At 47.2% G+C, this 20,522-nt stretch overlaps 2 protein-coding genes across 3 annotated transcripts in view; one reads left to right on the top strand and one right to left on the bottom strand.

Moving 5' to 3' along the window:
* fbxl17 (F-box and leucine-rich repeat protein 17) overlaps nucleotides 1–15,052 on the bottom strand; it is a 286,360-nt gene extending 271,308 nt beyond the window's left edge. For both annotated transcript variants that reach the window (XM_061260432.1, XM_061260433.1), the window contains exons 1-5: nucleotides 14,915–15,052; nucleotides 10,706–11,451; nucleotides 9,544–9,666; nucleotides 7,438–7,695; nucleotides 3,961–4,092 (exon numbers count right to left, since the gene is read on the bottom strand). In XM_061260432.1, the coding sequence (XP_061116416.1) occupies nucleotides 3,961–4,092; nucleotides 7,438–7,695; nucleotides 9,544–9,666; nucleotides 10,706–11,431 (1,239 nt within the window). In that variant the 5' untranslated portion in view covers nucleotides 11,432–11,451; nucleotides 14,915–15,052. The remainder of the gene's footprint in view (nucleotides 1–3,960; nucleotides 4,093–7,437; nucleotides 7,696–9,543; nucleotides 9,667–10,705; nucleotides 11,452–14,914) is intronic.
* A 712-nt stretch (nucleotides 15,053–15,764) lies between these two features.
* On the top strand, nucleotides 15,765–20,446 carry prxl2c (peroxiredoxin like 2C). The gene is made up of 6 exons (XM_061260022.1): nucleotides 15,765–16,035; nucleotides 16,567–16,635; nucleotides 16,864–16,917; nucleotides 17,437–17,542; nucleotides 19,076–19,210; nucleotides 19,866–20,446. Exons 1-6 carry the CDS (start codon nucleotides 15,856–15,858, stop codon nucleotides 19,991–19,993), a joined length of 672 nt encoding a protein of 223 aa, XP_061116006.1. The 5' UTR covers nucleotides 15,765–15,855; the 3' UTR covers nucleotides 19,994–20,446.
* Nucleotides 20,447–20,522: the final 76 nt, after the last annotated feature.

Raw genomic sequence — 20,522 nt, 5'->3', positions numbered from 1 at the left:
ATGTTATGAGGACATTTTGTGTGCGTTTTAGCAATGTTATGAGGACATTTTGTGTGCGTTTTAGCAATGTTATGAGGACATTTTGTGTGCGTTTTAGCAATGTTATGAGGACATTTTGTGTGCGTTTTAGCAATGTTATGAGGACATTTTGTGTGCGTTTTAGCAATGTTATAAGGACATTTTGTGTGCGTTTTAGCAATGTTATGAGGACATTTTGTGTGCGTTTTAGCAATGTTATGAGGACATTTTGTGTGCGTTTTAGCAATGTTATGAGGACATTTTGTGTGCGTTTTAGCAATGTTATGAGGACATTTTGTGTGCGTTTTAGCAATGTTATGAGGACATTTTGTGTGCGTTTTAGCAATGTTATGAGGACATTTTGTGTGCGTTTTAGCAATGTTATGAGGACATTTTGTGTGCGTTTTAGCAATGTTACGAGGACATTTTGTGTGTATTTCAATCCAGAAACTTTTCTGGCTGGGGATGACTGTAAATAATTCAACATTTGCTCTTCTCTTGGCGAGAAAAAAATCAATGCTTTAATCCTCTCCTAAATTTCTCATTAAAAAGGGTAATTGCTTATTGAGCTATTAATGTAGTCGTCATTAACTACAAAACGGAAAGGCGTGTAACAAAAAAAAAAAAAAAGTAATATCCGATACTCGGAGAATAATAATTAGCACATCCCAACTAGCGGAGGAAAGGTTACACATTAGCTGTGTTTGAGATAGGAAGTTCTGAGACATTTTGTACTCATGGAAAAAAGAGATAGGCACAACAGTTCCTAGACTTCCCAGAATGCATTTCTTCATTTTCTTTTGGAGAGATCGGCCACCCGATATATCCCAGCATCTAATTCACATCTTGAGTAATCCTTGCCTGAAATCGATATCACGGCGTTAAAAGATATTTACAAAAACATTAATATCTTTAATCTAGTAACAATTATCCTTAAAGCTTTTATTATGATTAATGGCCAACTAGCCACGCAAAGATACTGTTAACAGACCTAAGTGGCCCAATTCATCAAGGCTATCGCATTTACACGAGGAACAAAAAGAAAAACTGCTTTTTACAAGAACCGGAGCAACACTAAGAGGAAACACAGACTCAGGACTCAAGTGTAAGTCACAAAATCGCTTCTTTTAAAAATTTTTTTACAAAAATATCATGATGAGGCATACCAGACACGAGACATAACTGGACTCCAGACTCTGGAGGAGCGGGTTTCAGACGGCGCACCGTAAGAGCTGTTTTAACTGCACCCGCTTGCTGCTAAAGCCATTAGCGTGTTTTACACCGTCGCTAGACGTCGTCTGCAGAAGGCACTCCGTACACGCCACTCTATACGTCGACTTGGCGCCCTCTTAAAAAGCCGCGTCAGTCGAAGGTTTCACTCTGAGACCAGAACGTTTTTGAACCTACAGAGACCGCGTATGGAGCACTACTGACCTCTGGTGGTGGGAGTGTAAGGGTGCAGGGAGGGCCAAAGGCTAATGATGCAACAGTTGAGAACACTCAATTCTTTTCAAGCACCAGCTACAAGGGACTGTGTTAATATAACAACCAGAGAAAGGGAATTTCAACCTAACCTATGTGCACGGACATGTGGTGAGGAGTGGTCTGTCCAGTAATCACTCTCACTCACTCACTCACACACTCACACACTCACACACTCACACACTCACTCACACACTCACTCACACTCACTCACTCACTCACTCACTCACTCACTCACTCACTCACTCACTCACTCACACTCACTCACTCACTCACTCACTCACTCACTCACTCACTCACACACTCACTCACTCACTCACTCACTCACTCACTCACACACTCACACACTCACTCACTCACTCACTCACTCACTCACTCACTCACTCACACACTCACACACTCACACACTCACTCACTCACTCACTCACTCACTCACTCACTCACACACTCACACACACACTCACTCACTCACTCACTCACTCACTCACACACTCACTCACTCACTCACTCACTCACTCACTCACTCACTCACTCACTCACACACACTCACACTCACTCACTCACTCACTCACTCACTCACTCACTCACTCACTCACACACTCACTCACTCACTCACTCACACTCACCACAGCAGCTGTGCTAGTGCCGAGAGTTAATACTCGTTGTTTTTATGTACAAGAGAACTCGCTCCGGAAAGAGCAGGTAAGCAGCCCTGAAGAGCGTGACAATGGGGCCGTTTAGACGCTTTTCCGGGGAAAGGAAAGAGAGAAACCGGCTTCCTCGCCCAGGCGTGACGGGCGCGTTTCCGAAGCCACTTCTAAGAGGCAGATCAATACGTTCTGGAGCGGTGCGGATTCACGCTGCGCTCCAGTGGAGGGAGGAGAGGCCCGGCGGAATCTTGCCGGGTCGGAATACACGCCGGGAATGCCGGCCGGGAAAAGGGTTCGGCGTTCCGCGGACACGCCGCGCGGAGCGGTAAGCCGTGACGACCGCGTTTACGGTCCGTGCGCTCCCCCCCGCCCCCCCGGGGGGCCGACCGCGGTCCTGCCAGTCCCGGCTGTTACGGGAAGCACCGGACCGCCCAGAGACGGGGTGCGTGTTGCCCCGGCCGCGTTGCGTGTTACTCAGGGAACGGCTGAGCTTTGAGTTTATTCACTTTGAGTTTCCGGTTCCCCTTTCATTTGAAACAGACGTAGCACCTCTACGGTTTCTGCCCACAGGAGAAATAACCTCTATGGGAACGAACCCACTCGCCTCCCCCAAAGGAGAATCACAAGCCCCCGGTCTGTTCAAATGAAAAAGGTTTCAAGTTATAGGACATCAAGCAAACCCCCCCCCCCCACCCATGATCCCACCAAACACACTTCAACCACAGTGAACGGTACAGCCGTGGGCAGAGTGAACCTCTGTCACCAATAACAGCAGGAAAAACACATCCGCCAAATTACTCCTTCTCATGAAAGCAGCCATTCCACCACATTAATCACCTAATGCTATATGAGACTCACTGCCTGGGATCAGCACGGACAGTGCGCCCCCTAGTGGACAACAGTGATAATACTCCACACATTGACAACAACACTGCTCTGAAAATTAGGCCTTGTTATTTGTTATTTGCACAGTTACGGATTATTATTTATTATTTTTACATTCTGTAACTGCCTGCAATTAGGATTTAGAAATAAAATCTCTGATGCCCACTAAACAGGCCGAATGTTGAAGGCAAAGATGAGACATTAATACAAGAAGGCCATTAAAGATGTGACCACAATATGAAGCGTGCGATTAACATGATGTAGCAGGTTCGAGGTGGCTATTATCTCAAGTGAGATTACGATACAGGTAAGAGGTGGGCACCATTACAGATGAGATTATGATACAGGTAAGAGGTGGGCACCATTACAGATGAGATTATGATACAGGTAAGAGGTGGGCACCATTACAGATGAGATTATGATACAGGTAAGAGGTAGGCACCATTACAGATGAGATTATGATACAGGTAAGAGGTGGGCACCATTACAGATGAGATTACGATACAGGTAAGAGGTGGGCACCATTACAGATGAGATTACGATGAGGTAAGAGGTGGGCGTCATTACAGATGAGATTATGATACAGGTAAGAGGTGGGCACCATTACAGATGAGATTACGATGAGGTAAGAGGTGGGCGTCATTACAGATGAGATTATGATACAGGTAAGAGGTGGGCACCATTACAGATGAGATTACGATGAGGTAAGAGGTGGGCGTCATTACAGATGAGATTATGATACAGGTAAGAGGTAGGCATCATTACAGATGAGATGTGAACAGGTACGCGTTGGCCATTATTCCAGGACAGATCAACAGCACAGGTAAGAGGTGGGCATTATTCCAGGACAGATAAGCAGCACAGGTAAGAGGTGGGCATTATTCCAGGACAGATAAGCAGCACAGCTAAGAGAGGCAGCACTCACCAGCTTGTTCTCCTGCATGTAGATCCTCTGTAGTTTGGGGCAGCCCTGTGCGAGGGCCTCCATGCCCGCGTCGCTGATGTTGTAGCACTGGCCCAGGTGAATGTCCCGTAGCTCAGCGCAGCACTGCCCCAGCTGCACACACAACAAGAAAAACACTGTTTACAGCCATCTGATTGGACAGAGGAGTCACTCCTGCATGGTTACAGCCATCTGATTGGACAGAGGAGTCACTCCTGCATGTTTTACAGACATCTGATTGGACAGGAGTCATTCTTGCATGGTTACAAACATTTGATTGGACAGCAATATTGCTTTGCTTCTTTTACAGGCAAATGATTGGGCAAAGGAGTTATTCCCGCATGTTTTACAGACATCTGATTGGCCAGAGGAGTTATTCTTGCATGTTTTACAGGCATCTGATTGGACTGAGGAGTAATTCTTGCATGTTTTACAGATATCTGATTGGACAGAAATAATTTTTGCATGACTACAAGCATCTGATTGGACAGAGGAATTACTCGTTTTGCAGGCAACTGATTGGACAAATTGTTCTTGCATGCTGAGGTGGGAAAGCCCTGCTGATTGAAAGGTTCCCTAGGCGACGCTTTGCCCAATCAGAACGCACAGCCAGGATTTAATAGCACTCAGTTTTAATGAACCGTTTTCAACGATACCATCCTTCAACACCCTGCCATGATTATAGCAGGATTACTGCAGAAGTGAATTAAGTAACTGAATAATATACTCGTGTAAATGGAAAGATTAACTCAGCTGGTCTGACAGGAGCTGGTGTTGTGAGTCTGCCACTGTTATCTTACCCCCTACAGCTGCTGTGGCATTAAACCTAGACCACTGTGGTCTTTAATGGCACTTATCACTAAGAGTAGGGTTTCCCCAGAGTCCTGGATAACCTCCAATAAGCAGTTCAATTGGCTCAATAATTGCCTTCTTCTATACCTGGGTCATTCTGCTCTAAAATGGCCGTCGTGCATCCGTCAGCGTTAGTGAAGCAGAGCTGCCAGCTCCAGACCATAACATTACGTTGAGCGGTGCTCACGATTTCACTTCATAGGCTAACGGTGCTAGCTGTCGTTAGCAACTGGGCTTCTTGCCAATTAAATAAAGGTGCAAATCCAGGGTTTAAACCCGTTTTCTGTGTGGTACATTTACATTTACATTTACATTTTAGTCGTTTGGCAGACGCTTTTAATCCAAAGCGACTTACAAGTGCATAGGTTCTACCATAAGTCAAAGCATCACATCCAGAAACTAGCAAATACACATGAAATGCTGTTCTAAACTTAGTTGTCATCGTAAGTGCAATTCTTTATTTTTATGTATTTTTTTTTTTTTTTGGGGGGGGGGTTAGACAAGGATAGGGATATCAGAAAGGAGGGGCAGGGGAAATCAGGAGGAAGGACTAAGGTAGAGTTTGAAAAGGTGGGTTTTGAGTCTGCGTCGAAATAGGGGGAGGGATTCTGCTGTTCTGACAGTGGTAGGCAAGTCATTCCACCACTGAGGAACCAGAACGGAAAACAGAACGTGCAGCTCGACCGCCAGGTGCACGTAGAGAGGGAACCGTAAGGCGACCAGAGCTGGCAGACCGGAGTGATCTAGCTGGGGAGTAGGGAGTGATCAGGGGTTGTATGTAAGGTGGGGCAGTCCCCTTAGCAGCCTGAAATGCCAACACTAGGGCCTTGAAACGGATGCGTGCGGCAATAGGAAGCCAGTGGAGGCCAATGAGAAGCGGGGTGACATGAGCCGACCTGGGCTGACTGGTGATCAGGCGGGCTGCAGCATTCTGGACCAGCTGGAGGGGCTTGATGGCACACGCTGGGAGACCAGCTAGGAGGGAGTTGCAGTAATCCAGGCGGGAAATGATGAGCGCCTGGACTAGGAGCTGGGTGGCTTTCTCCGTCAGGAGATGACGGATACAACGTATATTATACAGAAAGAACCTGCAGGTTCTGGCAGTGGAGGATACTTGTGGAGCCAGGGTGAGGCAGTTATCAAGAGTCACCCCAAGATTCTTTGCCGTACGGGAGGAGGAAACTACAAAGTCCTCAACAGTCAATGAGAGGTCGATTGACGGAGAGGACTTAGCAGGGATGTAGAGAAGCTCAGTTTTGGCAAGGTTGAGCTTCAGGTGTTGGGAAGTCTTCCACGCAGAGATATCAGCCAAGCAGGCAGAGATCCGTGTGGTGACTTGGGTGTCGGGGGGGAAGGAAATAAAGAGTGGTAAGCCACACGGCAACTTTCTGGTAAAAAGGAATCGCTATGATATCAATACATGACTACATTTTGTGCTAATTTGAAGACTTGTAATCAACCGCTTTGTTCATTTCCTATGGAAACTGCGGCAAACTTTCCCCCTCGGGGGGTGAGCCAGGAGAGATGATGACGTTTTTGTGGCTGACTGGATCTATACAGGCCCAAAGGACCAGGTCTGAGTGCCCCGAGAACAGATTCTTATTCATTTTAATAAGCTCTATTTTTTTAGTGTTAGCTGTCAGCCAATATCAAAGTACAATATTATAAATAATAGAACACCTTTGTGAAATAACATTAGGAGATGAGTTTCCCAGGAGCAGGATAATAATAGTAATCGTGAGCGTACTGAGAGGACCCATCTCGCTTTCAGCCCCAAACTCGTTATGACATGTTGAATCTTAGAGACGACAGCGATCATCCGCAGTTCTCTGACCTGTCTCAAACCGGTCATCGCTAATGTTAAGCCGTCTCGTTTAGTTGATGGATTTTCATTCCAGAGTGGCATAATCTCAGAATGAAACGTCTCTAGAGGTTTAGAACGTCCGGCTACTCCGGTCTCCCAGACAACGCGCTTAACCCTTGGCCGCGCTTCACGAAGCAGGACTACGGCACCGAGTAAAACCTGGAACGCACATGAAGTCAGTAAAAACAGCAGTTCCAGGTTTTACTCAGCACAGTTATCCAGCTAACTCTGCAATCCTGCTTTGTGAAATACCACCCTGGGATCTGGAGCTTAAAGGTCCCATATTGTGGGAAACAACAGTTCCCTTCCTATGTGGATTACAAAGGAGTTGAAGGCGTTATAAAAACACTGTGAAAATATCAAAACCCACACAATCCGTATGAAGAAGATGTGCACTTAAACGAGCCGTTTGGACCTCGGTGAAGTAGTGACATCACAAGCGCATGCTTATTTACTTCAGCACGGCCCACCTTGCAGCCAATCAGAACAGAGGTTCATCAATGTCAATGAGCCTTAAAGACACAGTCACTAAAAACAGCCTGCTCTTGGTAAAGCTCATGAGAGGCGCTGGAGAATGGGGCACCTACAACTGGATAGAGGTCGTTTTTTGGTACTTAAAAGCACACACACGAACGCCTCCTTGTGGATACGAGGACCTAAAATAAAGCAGCGGGAATCACACGACATGGCCCTTTTGGTAAAAATAACAGCGAGGCCCTGGGGCGGGGGGGGAGGCGGCGGACCTTCTTCAGCGCCTCGTCGGTCAGCTTGTCCTGGTTGCCGACGTGGGCCTTCTGCAGCAGGGGGCAGTGCGAGGCCACGGCGGCCAGCGACAGGTCGCTCAGCTGCTTGCAGCGGTAGGCCGTGTACTTGAGCAGGCCGGGGCAGTGGGAGGCCAGGGCGCACACGCCGTGGTCCTGCACGTTACGGCAGTCCGACAGGTTGAGCTCCGTCACGTTCTGCTTCCACGACGCTATCTTCACCAGGAGCTCGTCCGTCACCTGGGAGAGGGAGGGAGGGGGGGAGGGAGGGAGGGAGGGAGAGGGAGGGAGAGGGAGGGAGAGGAAGAGAGGGGGACAGAGGGGGAGAGAGAGAGGGAGGGAGGGAGGGAGGGAGAGGGAGAGAGAGGGAGGGAGGGAGGGAGAGAGGGAGAGAGGGAGGGGGAGAGGGAGAGAGGGAGAGGGGGACAGAGGGAGGGGGAGGGAGAGGGAGGGAGAGGGAGGGAGAGGGAGGGAGGGAGAGAGGGAGAGAGGGAGGGGGAGAGGGAGAGAGGGAGAGGGAGGGAGGGAGAGAGAGGGAGGGAGGGAGGGAGAGGAAGAGAGGGGGAGAGAGAGGGAGGGAGGGAAGGAGGGAGGGAGGGAGAGGAAGAGAGGGGGACAGAGGGGGAGAGAGGGAGGGAGAGAAAAGAAAAGAGAAGGAGACAACATTGGAACAAAACCGCACAAACTCAACGCAACGCTGAAGGGCTAGTTGGCCCTTAAATATGTGTCTTAAACGTCACTGTTAATTGTCTCATTGTTAATTGTCTCATTGTTAATTGCTTCAGCGATATTGTTTATATGCAGTCATGCCAATAAAGCATTATTGGATTGAACTGAATTGAGAGAGAGTGAGAGAGACAATAAGAGAGAGGGGGAGAGAAAAGAATAGAGGGAGGGAAAAGCTTGAGAAAACCTTGTGAACTCAACACAAGCTTGAATGCGATTTGGTCCTTAATTATGTGTCTTAAGTGTCATTCCTAATTGCTTTGGCAATATTGTTTACCGTAGATGCATCCATGCCAATAAAGCATTACTGCATCCAACTGAATTAACAGAGAGACGGGAGGTAATGGGCACCGGGGAGTGGGCAGTGGGTAGTGGATAGTGGATAGTGTGTAGGGGGAGTGGGCAGTGGGTAGGGGGTAGGGGGCACTGGGTAGTGGATAGTGTGTAGGTGGAGCGGGCAGTGGGTAGGGGGTAGTGGATAGTATGTAGGTGGAGCGGGCAGTGGGTAGTGGATAGTGTGTAGGTGGAGCGGGCAGTGGGTAGGGGGCAGTGGATAGTGTGTAGGGGGAGTGGGCAGTGGGTAGGGGGTAGTGGATAGTGTGTGGGTGGAGCGGGCAGTGGGTAGGGGGTAGGGGGCACTGGGTAGTGGATAGTGTGTAGGTGGAGCGGGCAGTGGGTAGGGGGTAGTGGATAGTGTGTAGGGGGAGTGGGCAGTGGGTAGGGGGTAGGGGGTAGGGGGCACGGGGTAGTGGATAGTGTGTAGGTGGAGCGGGCAGTGGGTAGGGGGTAGTGGATAGTATGTAGGTGGAGCGGGCAGTGGGTAGTGGATAGTGTGTAGGTGGAGCGGGCAGTGGGTAGGGGGCAGTGGATAGTGTGTAGGGGGAGTGGGCAGTGGGTAGGGGGTAGTGGATAGTGTGTGGGTGGAGCGGGCAGTGGGTAGGGGGTAGTGGATAGTGTGTAGGTGGAGCGGGCAGTGGGTAGGGGGTAGTGGATAGTGTGTAGGTGGAGCGGGCAGTGGGTAGGGGGCAGTGGATAGTGTGTAGGTGGAGCGGGCAGTGGGTAGGGGGCAGTGGATAGTGTGTAGGTGGAGCGGGCAGTGGGTAGGGGGCAGTGGATAGTGTGTAGGTGGAGCGGGCAGTGGGTAGGGGGCAGTGGATAGTGTGTAGGTGGAGCGGGCAGTGGGTAGGGGGCAGTGGATAGTGTGTAGGGGGAGCGGGCAGTGGGTAGGGGGTAGTGGATAGTGTGTAGGGGGAGTGGGCAGTGGGCAGGGGGTAGTGGATAGTGTGTAGGTGGAGCGGGCAGTGGGCAGGGGGCTGTGGGTAAGGGAGAGGGGATGGTGGTTTGGGACAGAAGGACTCTCACCTGCTGTAGGCCACTCAGGTCGATCTGTTTCCAGAACTGGAAGTCCAAACACAGGTCCCTCCAGTACTTACAGACCAGAGAGACACTGAGACAGCGCTCCTTCACAGAGAGGTGAGAGAACACCTGCAGGCGGGGGAAAACGACATCACAAATGACATCGTTAAAAAAATGACATCACAAAGGAATGACATCACAAATGACATGGCAAAACAGGCACAGCACAGAAGCATCCTGTTTCCGATCTGTGCTCTGAAACAAATTCATTTATTTATCAATATTAATGCCCGCAGTAATGGAGGACTGGCTAGGCGGTTCGATGCATAATACATGAACGGCACTCGCAGTTGCGGCACTCTGAGCTGCACGGGAACAGGCCTGTTGACTCCAATTTCCATTTGGGGAAAAAAGCAATAAAGCTAGATTTCACCCCGACTCCACACCAGGAAGGTTATCCGGTGTCCATCAATGTTCAGGCGCACAAAGCCAGGGAACAGAAGAAGGGAAATGGAGGCAGCAGTGACGGGTTCGGTAATGGCCTGGGGTATACGGTTTGGGTACGTGAGGTTTGGGCGTATGCACTCGTACCCTCAGCAGGCCAGGACGTTACGTCGTGGTACTGAGTGACCGTTCTGACCCCGTGTTGCAGCAGAGAGGGGTGTCTTTAGAGTACTCCCACAATGGGGCAAGCAGCTGCATTCTGATGTTCCTCTCAGTCCCAGGACCTGAACCCATGTGAGCATTCCCTGGATATTGCACTGACTTTACGCCAGTGTCTCCCAACCCTGTTCCTGGAGGTCAACCATACTGCAGGTTCATTTTAACCCTAACTTGGCACATCTGATTCTACTAAGTAGCAGCTCAACAAGTTCTCTAGCTGTTGAATGAGGTGTGCTTTGTTAGCGTTGGGGTGTAAACCTACAGGATGGTATATCTCCAGGAACAGGGTTGGGCAGCCCTGCTCTAGCTGTTGAATGAGGTGTGCTTTGTTAGAGTTGGAGTGGAGAATGGTGGATCTCCAGGAACAGGGTTGGAAACCACTGGTTTACACGAACGCTTCCACTATGTGTTGCTCGCTACCTGAGTAGGGAAAACCCCTTTGGGCCGAAACAGCAGAGCAACGTCACCACAGCATGAAAACTACATTTCCCAGCACGCCCCTCACCTTCAGCAGGATGGAGGAAGGCAGGTGGTTGATGCTGGAGCCGTCGGCGGGGCTCTCCCCGGCCGGGGCGTCGCCGGGGGCGTGGTCGCGGTGGCAGGACGGGGAGGAGCCGGGGGGCGTGGCCGCCGCTGTGCTGCTGGTGCTCCCGGGGCTGTCCCCCGAATCGGACAGCGGGCCCGCCCCGGACACGCCCTCCGAGGACGAGCACGAGGAGGAGCAGGACGTGGAGGAGGAGGACGCGGGCGAGGGCAGGGGGCAGAGGGGGAGCGGGAGGCGGTCGGCCCCGGCGGCCCCGGCCCCGGCCCCGGGCTCAGAGCCGTCCTGCGCGGGGCAGCAGCGGGGCTGCTTGCAGGGGGCGCAGCGCCGCACGTCCGCGCACTTCCTCTTGCACACCATCTCGGCGTACTCGCAGGCGGGCGTGGCCCGGAACAGCCGCGCCGGCACGGCCGACAGCCCCTCCCAGATGGCGAGCTCGCGCGGCGACAGCAGGAACCTGGCGCAGTCGTCCGGCCCGCTGGCGACCTCCGACCTCTGCGCGTCCTCGGCCGCGCCCGCCCCGCCCCCGCCGCCCCCGCCGCCCAGGCTCCCGCTGTTGCCGTGGACGATGAAACACAGCATGCACGGCCCCTGCAGGAAGCAGTTCTTCTTCTTCCTCTTCAGAAGCTTCCTCTTCCTCTTCTTCAGGCGGTTACCGCGGTTACCATTCTTCGAGAGGAGATGGCCCATATAGAAGACTCTGGGAAACTCTAGAAAGGAAGAAGAAAAAAAAACGTGCTTCAGGTTTTTTTTTTTTATTAATTTGTCTGGAACGCCACACAATTAAGTCAAATTAGATTAGTCTTTCTGGTCCATTTCTGAGGAAACTCTGCCGTGGGCTTTTGTGGAGGACATGCATTCGTTTCGTAGCCTGCCAGCATTTCACGCACTGAGCAGATTTAACCGTGACTAATGTTCATCCCTGGCCCCACAGCAGGTTACAATCAACTGAGGTTCACCTGAAAATAACAATAACAACTCAGCGCTCAAACAAGATTTCGCATTCAAGGATGAAAAATGGCCCCGGCACGCAAACAGTAGTGATAATAATTACACAAACAAAAACGAAAAAAGAACAAATGCTAATTAAACGCTGTCCTTAAAGGCCCCATTCGACCTGATGGGCATTTCAAACTCTTGATTGGTGTGGCTTGGTAGACACACACAATAGAAAAACCTTGTTTTCCTCAACTGAGCACCTGAATGTAGGTGTGGAGCATGTTTAACCCGACACACCAGAGACAGGAAACAGTCTGTGCAGCAGAAAACCCTCAGAATCATTAAAGACCTCATGAAGCCATCCACAATCACAGAATCACAAGCCCATTATTATTTCATTCTTTTTTTTTTAAATGTTTAATAATGGGGCCCAAATAAATACATATACAAATACCTTTAAATATCGGGACCAAAACTTTGTACCTTCCAGTGAGCTGTCACATACTAGCATGGCCTCATGGACTACAGACTCAACCCAAGACCCACATTACATTACAATGGCATTTGGCAGACGCTCTTATCCAGAGCGACATACAGTTGACAATAAGCAGTAAGCAGGAGGCAATCCTCCCCTGGAGCAATGCAGGGTAAAGGGCCTTGGCTCAAGGGCCCAACGGCTGTGCGGATCTTATTGTGGCTACAACTAGGACCGTCCTTGCAGGTCCCAGTCATGGACCTTAACCACTACTACAGGCCGCCCTGAGACCGACCGAATACACACCATTTTGGGTCCTGACCCACTTTAGAGCATCCTTCACTGACTTCCAGTGGCTGCCTGGATTCAATCAAAATCTCTAACATAAATCAGCTCCTTCCAACATTCAGATAACTGTCACAACATTACATTAGTTATTTAGCGGACACCTTTATCAAAAGCGACTTCGAGTTTATTAGACTAAGCAGGGGACAATCCTCCCTGGAGAAATGTGGGGTTAAAGGCCTTGCTCAAGGGCCCAACCGCTGTGCAGATCTTATTGTTGCCACAGTGGGGCTTGAACCACCAATCACGTGCTCACACTACCATTCACATCACACAGATGATAACACTCAGCACTTCGTCCACGACATCACTATATGGGGTACAAGCGCTGTACAATTGATGCTTCTCATTCACCCATTCATACACACACTCATACACCAACGGCGATTGGCTGCCATGCAAGGCCCCGACCAGCTCGTGAGGAGCATTTGGGGGTTAGGTGTCTTGCTCAGGGACTCTTCGACACAGCCCGGGCAGGGGATCGAACCGGCAACCCTCCGACTGCCAGACGACTGCTCTTACTGCCTGAGCCATGTCGCCCCACTTACCAGCACTACCTGGTAACAGAACCAGGAAACAGAATCCACCGACAACGCAACATCGAGCTGCTGCCACGTGGCTCACAACACGTTCACGTTCAACCGTGACATCCGCTCGATTCGACCAGGTCTCCAAAAATAACAGCAACCGACCAGAGCCAGGGACACACGGGTTCGCTGAACAAACCGGTGGGCTGTTAAACATTGATTATTTCTCGGGGAAAGTCCCAGCAGAGGGTAGAAGGGAGCAGCCAGAGAGAACGGACAGGGTCTGAGGGAGAGGGCCCTTTCATAGCACCCCCTACAGTCCCTCAACCAGACCTAAAGGCCCAGACCAGCCCAAAAAACAATCAATGTTTCTACTCAAGCACAGAGGAAAGCTGTTGGTGGGGTCGGCTGTTCTTCCACTTGCTGACCCTCCGGGGAGTACACGCGTTCCCCTGCCGGGAATTCCTGCTCTTTGATTCCTGACCTCTGCACTTGTGTCACTCTGGATAAAAGTGTCACTTAAATACCAGCGAAGTAAAACTTATATTTGAAGGAGCCGAACCCGTCTCCACCTCGATTCTGCACGCATCATCACGACCGTGACACTTAGTGGACTTTGAACTGCATCTGCGGCTCGACTGGTGTTCGCTCAACAGGGTTAAATGCACTTATCTAAGGCACTTTGGTTAAAAGCATCCGTCAAAGGACTACACTGTAAACTGTGGAGCTGTGGAGCCAAGGACTTGAATTGAAATGCATTTGTGCATGGTCACAGTCGCAGTCAGACGACATCCAGTATCACAGACTGTCAGCTTGGCTACATCTCTGTCACTACCCTTAAGGACCAGTTACAGCTTACAAGGACAGCGGACAAGTTCAGATCCCCTTTAAAAACATAAATCACTCTGAAAACCAGAAAGTAGTAGTCTCATTATCACTGGCCATTATTACTCGGGAGGACAACCGAAAAATTTATTTCCGGAAATCAACATGAATATTATGATTAATATTTCAGTTTAATCTTAAATTAACGTGTTGTGGACAATAATTCTGCTATGGTGGAATTTTAATGTGACAAAATGACTGTTTTTGTGGCTTTTAAGCGCTCATTTTACCAGCATTCCATCAATGTTAAAATGCTGGACCCCGACGGCACAAAAACAGACAGATTTCACTGAACATTCCATTGTTTACATTGATGGAGCTCGAAAATAGTGACGCAACAATAGCTTTTACTGGTTTACTTCACGCGCTCATACATGGCAGTTGGTGGCAGTGAACTGTCAAAAGTGTGATTGTAGCCAGGTCAATATTTTTGCTGGGTACTCGGTATGTCCAGCCTTAATAAGTCCAAGGTCCCTGGTCCAAGGTCCCTGGTTACTTTTTAATAGTTTCAATGGATTTTAGATATAATCAAATATCAATTCGATGGCGAATATCAGATAGTGCCATATAGCTATATACCTGGTTGGCTAGTTAACTTAGTCACCTCCAGCCATAGGTTACTTGATTTCTAGCTAGCTGTGTCGCAAACCACCATGCAGAGTTTGAAGTAGGCATTCTTTGCTGGTTGCACACATTGCCCTTTTTAATGCAACTTAGCCAGTTAGCCGGATGACTGTAAACAGAGAAACACTTCATATCACGTCAAGACATCTCGCTAGCCAACCAGATAGCTGTTTATGTTGAATGCGTGGTTAAAAACCAACATAATTGCGTTTAAGTACATAGCAGAACCAAAATTGATGAGGGTTTTTAAGGTGGCTAATAACACCGAGTAACCTGTACGAAAACAACTTTCAAACACTGAATTTCAAAGGACTGGAACAAGCACAGTTAGCCAGCTAGCAAGTGTTATATTGATAGCTTTCCCAAGAGCCTCCTCACCAGTTCGCGCGGTGCCGACCACCTTCGCTTCGTTCTCTCATAATCTGCGCGTGCTGTACAGCCAGGCAGTCCAGAATTTCTTTACACAAAACGTACTATCAACAAAATTTATGAATATACACACATCAAATGGGGGGGGGGGGGGTGCTGTCTCTCGAAAGAGTTCCGGTATGAGCAATGGGAAGGAAGTCCTGCCTCTTCTCAGTTCATCATTGGATAATCCCCTGTCCTTCATCGAAGGACCTGCATTTCTGCTCGTATGATTGGCGGAGAGTTCCTGTCGTTCTGTTTTGTGCGCTTTACTTGTGAACCAATGTGCGCTGTCAATCACACTGGCCCACTACCTGGCAACGAAGTAGTTTTGCGTCTCTCCAGAGTTTCTCAAATGCGTGCTTTGATGTTTTTCTGTAGTCATATAATTACGAGTATATTTGATATTTGTTTGTCATTGCGGCTACGTAGCTTATATCATATGAAAATATCACATCTGTCACGCCAGACAGAGCAATATGTAGCTGTCTGGGTGTTGCCATGGTATTGCAAGATGGAAATCAGCAGTATTTTCAGTAGAAAATGTCACACATACACTGACAGATCTTACATCCATTCCCCTCCACTGAGATCCTGAGAATACATGCACATTTTCTCCCCTGTGCCCAAAATAAAAGACACCGTGATCTAATCTCGGTTATTCTCCAGTCAAGTTCAAGTTCAACGAAAATAGTTGGCAGGTAAACTGTAATAGTGTACACTATGTTTCCACTGTATAACATGATTATGACTTTTTTTTTTTTTCAATAATTTTTTTAAATGTATATGCAAAACATTCAACATGAAAGTGGGCGTGGAATCGAAGTTCCTGTTGAGAGACGGGCGGGGAGTCCTAAAATAACCTGCGGACTTGTCATGGCTTCTGGAAAACTGCACTGTATCCAGCTACAATGGCGACCGGACCACCAGTAACGCAACAAATCGGCAGGAATCAGCAGGGGACGCCGAATCCTCCGGTAAACGTGCACCTCTCCGAAGTCGAAGACTGCCTGGTTCACGATCGGTTGGGAAACTGTATTCCTTTCAGAAGATTATATCAGGAGAAGAAATCAATCATCGTTTTCGTTAAGGTAAAACACATTTGTTTCATGTCAAACGTAGTAGGATATAGCGTTCATATGGTAATACTTTATAATAATAGCTACTGTAAACAATAAATGCAAAAATGAAAAGCAAAAGTACTAATCAAACTGGTTATAAACAATTGGCCAATTGATCGGTGTAGTGAGTTTAACAACCAAATTATTTTTAAAGACGTGTGTCTCCGAACCAGCCTCCGGAATGTGTTGCCTCTAGCAAATAAAATCGGTTTAATTATGACAATATTTAACGGTAGTTATACTGCACTTAAGACTTGTGGGGAAACAAAGTCGATCATAAAACAGACCTTTACTAAACCCATAAATAGCACTTTCATCCGCTGGGCACGTTTTGTTGGGGTCATGTATAATGGAAATAACTCCCAGACATAAACTTTAGATTTTTTTAAATGACAACTCTACTGTAGGTGGTGCTCGAGCTAATAATGGTGGTGCTCGCAAAATGTCACTACTTGGTAGATCAGAAGTGTCTCCAATGCATTCCGATATTTATTCTTGCAGAACTTCTTGTGCTACACGTGCAGAGAGTATGTTGAAGACCTCGCCAAAATCCCAAAGAAATCACTCATGGTCAGTATGGAAACTGAGACTGATGGCTTCTCACTGTGCATTCAGCAGTACTTTAATTATGTGATCCTCTAGACTATTGTACAAAGTTATTTTAAGAATGAAGTTCGACTGTATTCCCTCACTGAAGAACAGCGTGACTTCAGTTGAATGCAAATGTATAAAGCAGTTATTTCAGTGAGTCGGCCTACTTTGTGGACATTTTTTTTTTGTTGGTCTTTGTTTATACAGAGTGCTGATGTCAGATTGGTTGTGATTGGGCAGTCATCTCACCATCACATTGAGGTACAGTATTTAGGTATTATAGTGTGCTTAACCTAAGCAGTGGCAAATATTACTTTCACTGTGGATTTTGCATTATCTATCATTTCATTGGAAGAATGAAAACAAGCTGCTACAGTATACTTTTACAGATATGCTACTGACTGCCTTTCAATAGATCCATGAAATACCAGGCTGTGGCATGAAATCTTTTAGAATAAACAGTCCTACCTCGAACCATTGTTTAGTGAGGGCAGCAGTTTCCTGCTGGATCACTAGACTACAGCAGATGGTTGTTGGTTCATATCATTGGTCATCTAATTGAGGTTGAATTACTAAAGCAAGTTCTTTGAATTGGGCTGGCAAACATCCAACTGTATCACTGTGCTTAGACCTGGAACCAGTCTCAGAGACTTTAAAGGCCTATTAATTATTCATTATAGATCATTTGATCGCCTAAATTTGGAATTTTGCCATTTTGAAACATTAAGAATACTTTCAACACTAAGAATAATTTCAACTTCCCTTTTTACTATGTTTCAGCCATTCTGTGCATTGACGAAGTATCCCCATGAAATATATGTTGATCCTGAAAGGAAGGTTTATACCAGACTGGGGATGAGAAGAGGAGAGATTTTCACCGAATCGGGTAATAGTTTTACTTCACAGAGGCATGGGATGCGATACTTAAAGTGCTACTCTCTGGACCTTCAAGGTCGCAGGTTCAAGTCCCAGTTAGAATGATGCTATTCATTCACTGGAAAATGGCATTTCACATCGTACAGTGGCGTGAAAAAGTGGCTTCCTGATGTCCTCCATTATTGCGTATTTGCAACACTGAATGGTTTCAGAGCTTTAGACAAAAATGTAATATGAGACAAAAGGAAACCCAGAGTAAACACAAAACACATTTAGAATTATTTCATTTATTTACTGAAAAAAGTTAACGCCTATATCACCCCTGTGAAAAAGTAAATATAACTGGTTGCACCACCTTTAGCAGCAATAACTACAACCAAGCCCATCCTATAATTTGAAGTCAGCCTTTCACATCACTGTGGAGGAATTGTAGCCCACGCTTCTTTGCAGAACTGCTCAATTCTGATAAATTGGTAGGTTTTGTGAACTGCTTGTTTCAGGTCCTGCCACAGCATCTCTACTGAGTTAAATTAAAGACTTTGATTAGGCCACCCGTAACTTTAATTTAGTTTCTTTTCAGCCATTCACATGTGGACTTGCTTTTGCGTTTTGGGTCATTGTCCGGCTGCATAACCCAATCTTGCTTCAGCTTCAGCTCATGGACAGATTCTCCTTTAAGAACTTTCTGGTACAGAGCAGAATTCATGTTTCCTTCAATAATGGCAAGTCCTCCAGGTCCCGAGGCAGCAAACATCCCCACACCATCACACTAACATCACTACGTTTGACTGTTGGTATGATGTACTTACTGTGAAATTCTGTAGAGGTGATTTACACCGGGCATAATGGGACCTGTGGTGTCTAAAACGTTCTACTTTTGATTCATCTGTCCATAGAACATTATCCCAAAAGGCCTGTGGATCAGGCAGTCTGGAATTTATCTTACACTGATGTTTCTCAAGGTTAGCAGTGGTTTCCATCTTGCTACTCTCCCAGGAGTCCTATTTTTGCCCAGTCACTTTATTTTTGTGGAGTCACGAATACTGACCTTCGCTGAGGCTAGAGAGTACAGCAGCTCTTTGGATGCTGTTCTGGGATCTTTTGTGACTTCCTGGATGAGTTGTTGATGCCTCCGTGTAGACGTTCAGGCAGGCTGGTCACTCCCGGGAAGATTCACCATTGTTCCAAATGAGCAGTTCAAGCTGAAAAACCCACCAATTTGTCTGAATTAAAGCAGGTCTGTAAACATTCCAGAACATTCCACCACTGCTACTGTATGCGACTGGAGATACTGACTGAGCTTTTGGTTGCAATCATTGCTGCTGAAGGGGATGCAATCATGCAACCAGCCGTCAAGTTTAAGCGAGCGATTACTTTTTCCACATATGGGCGGTTTGATAAACTTTTTCAATTAAGAACTCATTTTTAAAATACGATTTTCGTTTACTCAGGTTCCCTTTGTGTAATATAATATATGTGTAATATCACACATTCAGTGTGACAAATATCCAGTAATAGAGGAAATTTGCTGCCGTGTTCTCAGGTTCGCGGTGTCGTCACGTGAGGTCCAGCATGCTCCAGGGCACGGTCAGCAGCCTGTGGCTGGCCATGAAAAGCCCCGCCTTCGATTTCCAAGGAGATCCCCTCCAACAGGGCGGGGCCATCATTGTAGGCCCAGGTAATTCAGGCGGCTTTTCCAAGGCCAATCCATTTCACGATTTCCAGCCCAACTTCTAAACTCGGGTAGTTAATTAAGTCAATCATACCCTGATCTGACATTTTTCCGGAAGCATCAGCTAAGGTTGCAGACTGCACACGCAGCCCTGCCTTTTGGCACTGAGGTATCCCATCAAAGATGACACCTGATTGGTTTCCATCGCCTGTTCTGTCATCACAGGGAACCTGTATTTCACTGATAACAGCCACAGAGCTCTACTGCCTTGAATATAATTCATGTCCGTTTGTCCCTGGATCATTTTGTAATTATTTATGTTATTGAATCCATGGGCAGGTAATCAATTTAGCAGGGCTGTGTACTGCTCTAATGTTATGGCTTAATAAATCAGTGTTTTTAGTGTCAGCAAACAAGCCCTGCATTTTAAAAGGCTTCAGGTATCCCAGAGGCTTCCATTGGTGTCTCCTGCCAGAAAATCAACTTTGCATGTCAAGTTTTATTTTGGAGCCCAATTGTTTTGCCAAGACTGGTTTAATTAGGTTTTTGTTGCCGTTTTCATACCGTATTTAGTGCACCAGAATGGGGCCTAAATACAGCCAAATCACCGCGATATTTTTTTCAAAAACATTTTGTGTATTTTTTTATTTTTTTCCTGCAGGTTCTGAGGTTCATTTTGCGCACTTTGACTCGAATCGACTGGACCATATGCCTATAAACTGGCTATTGCAGCTGGCCGGAGTGGAAACCGTTGACTTCAGCGATCAGCCAAAGATAATCCATGTTTGAAAGCCATAAGGGGCGAGGCGGGGTGACGGTTGGGGGCGGGGCAACTGCAATAAACACAAGCGCTTTGAACTGTATTTAACTGTCTATTAAAGCTATCATTTTTTTACCTGGAGACTTCACCAATAAATCATTTTTGTACTCATCTGATTATGGAGAAGCAGTGTGTTTTTTTTCTTTATTTTTAAGTGTTGTAGTCACAACATGATTGCAATACAGACTTCTTCCTCCTTAACACGAATATTCTGCAGACATTTTTATTTATTTTTTATAACTCGGGTTTTTGTTTCGTTTGCAGCTTACATTCCTGATTGGTGATAGGAGGTTTGTCCTTTGTGACACTATTTCATGAAGTGTGTTTTCTGGTTGAAAACCAATAGGCATTTTGATTTATTTTGCACAACGAATGATTACCGTGCGCATTTAATTTACGCATAAATTATGCTGTGATTGTAATACGTGTTTCGCCGATTCCTGCAGCACTGGCCCGTCTTAGTCCCGCTTTGTTGCATTATACAATGGGAAATGTTCA

Source organism: Conger conger, chromosome 11 (assembly GCF_963514075.1).
Source record: "Conger conger chromosome 11, fConCon1.1, whole genome shotgun sequence".
NCBI classification, from domain to species: domain Eukaryota; kingdom Metazoa; phylum Chordata; class Actinopteri; order Anguilliformes; family Congridae; genus Conger; species Conger conger.
The sequence above is the reverse complement of the archived record's forward strand: the minus strand, read 5'-3'. Positions and strand labels throughout refer to the sequence as shown.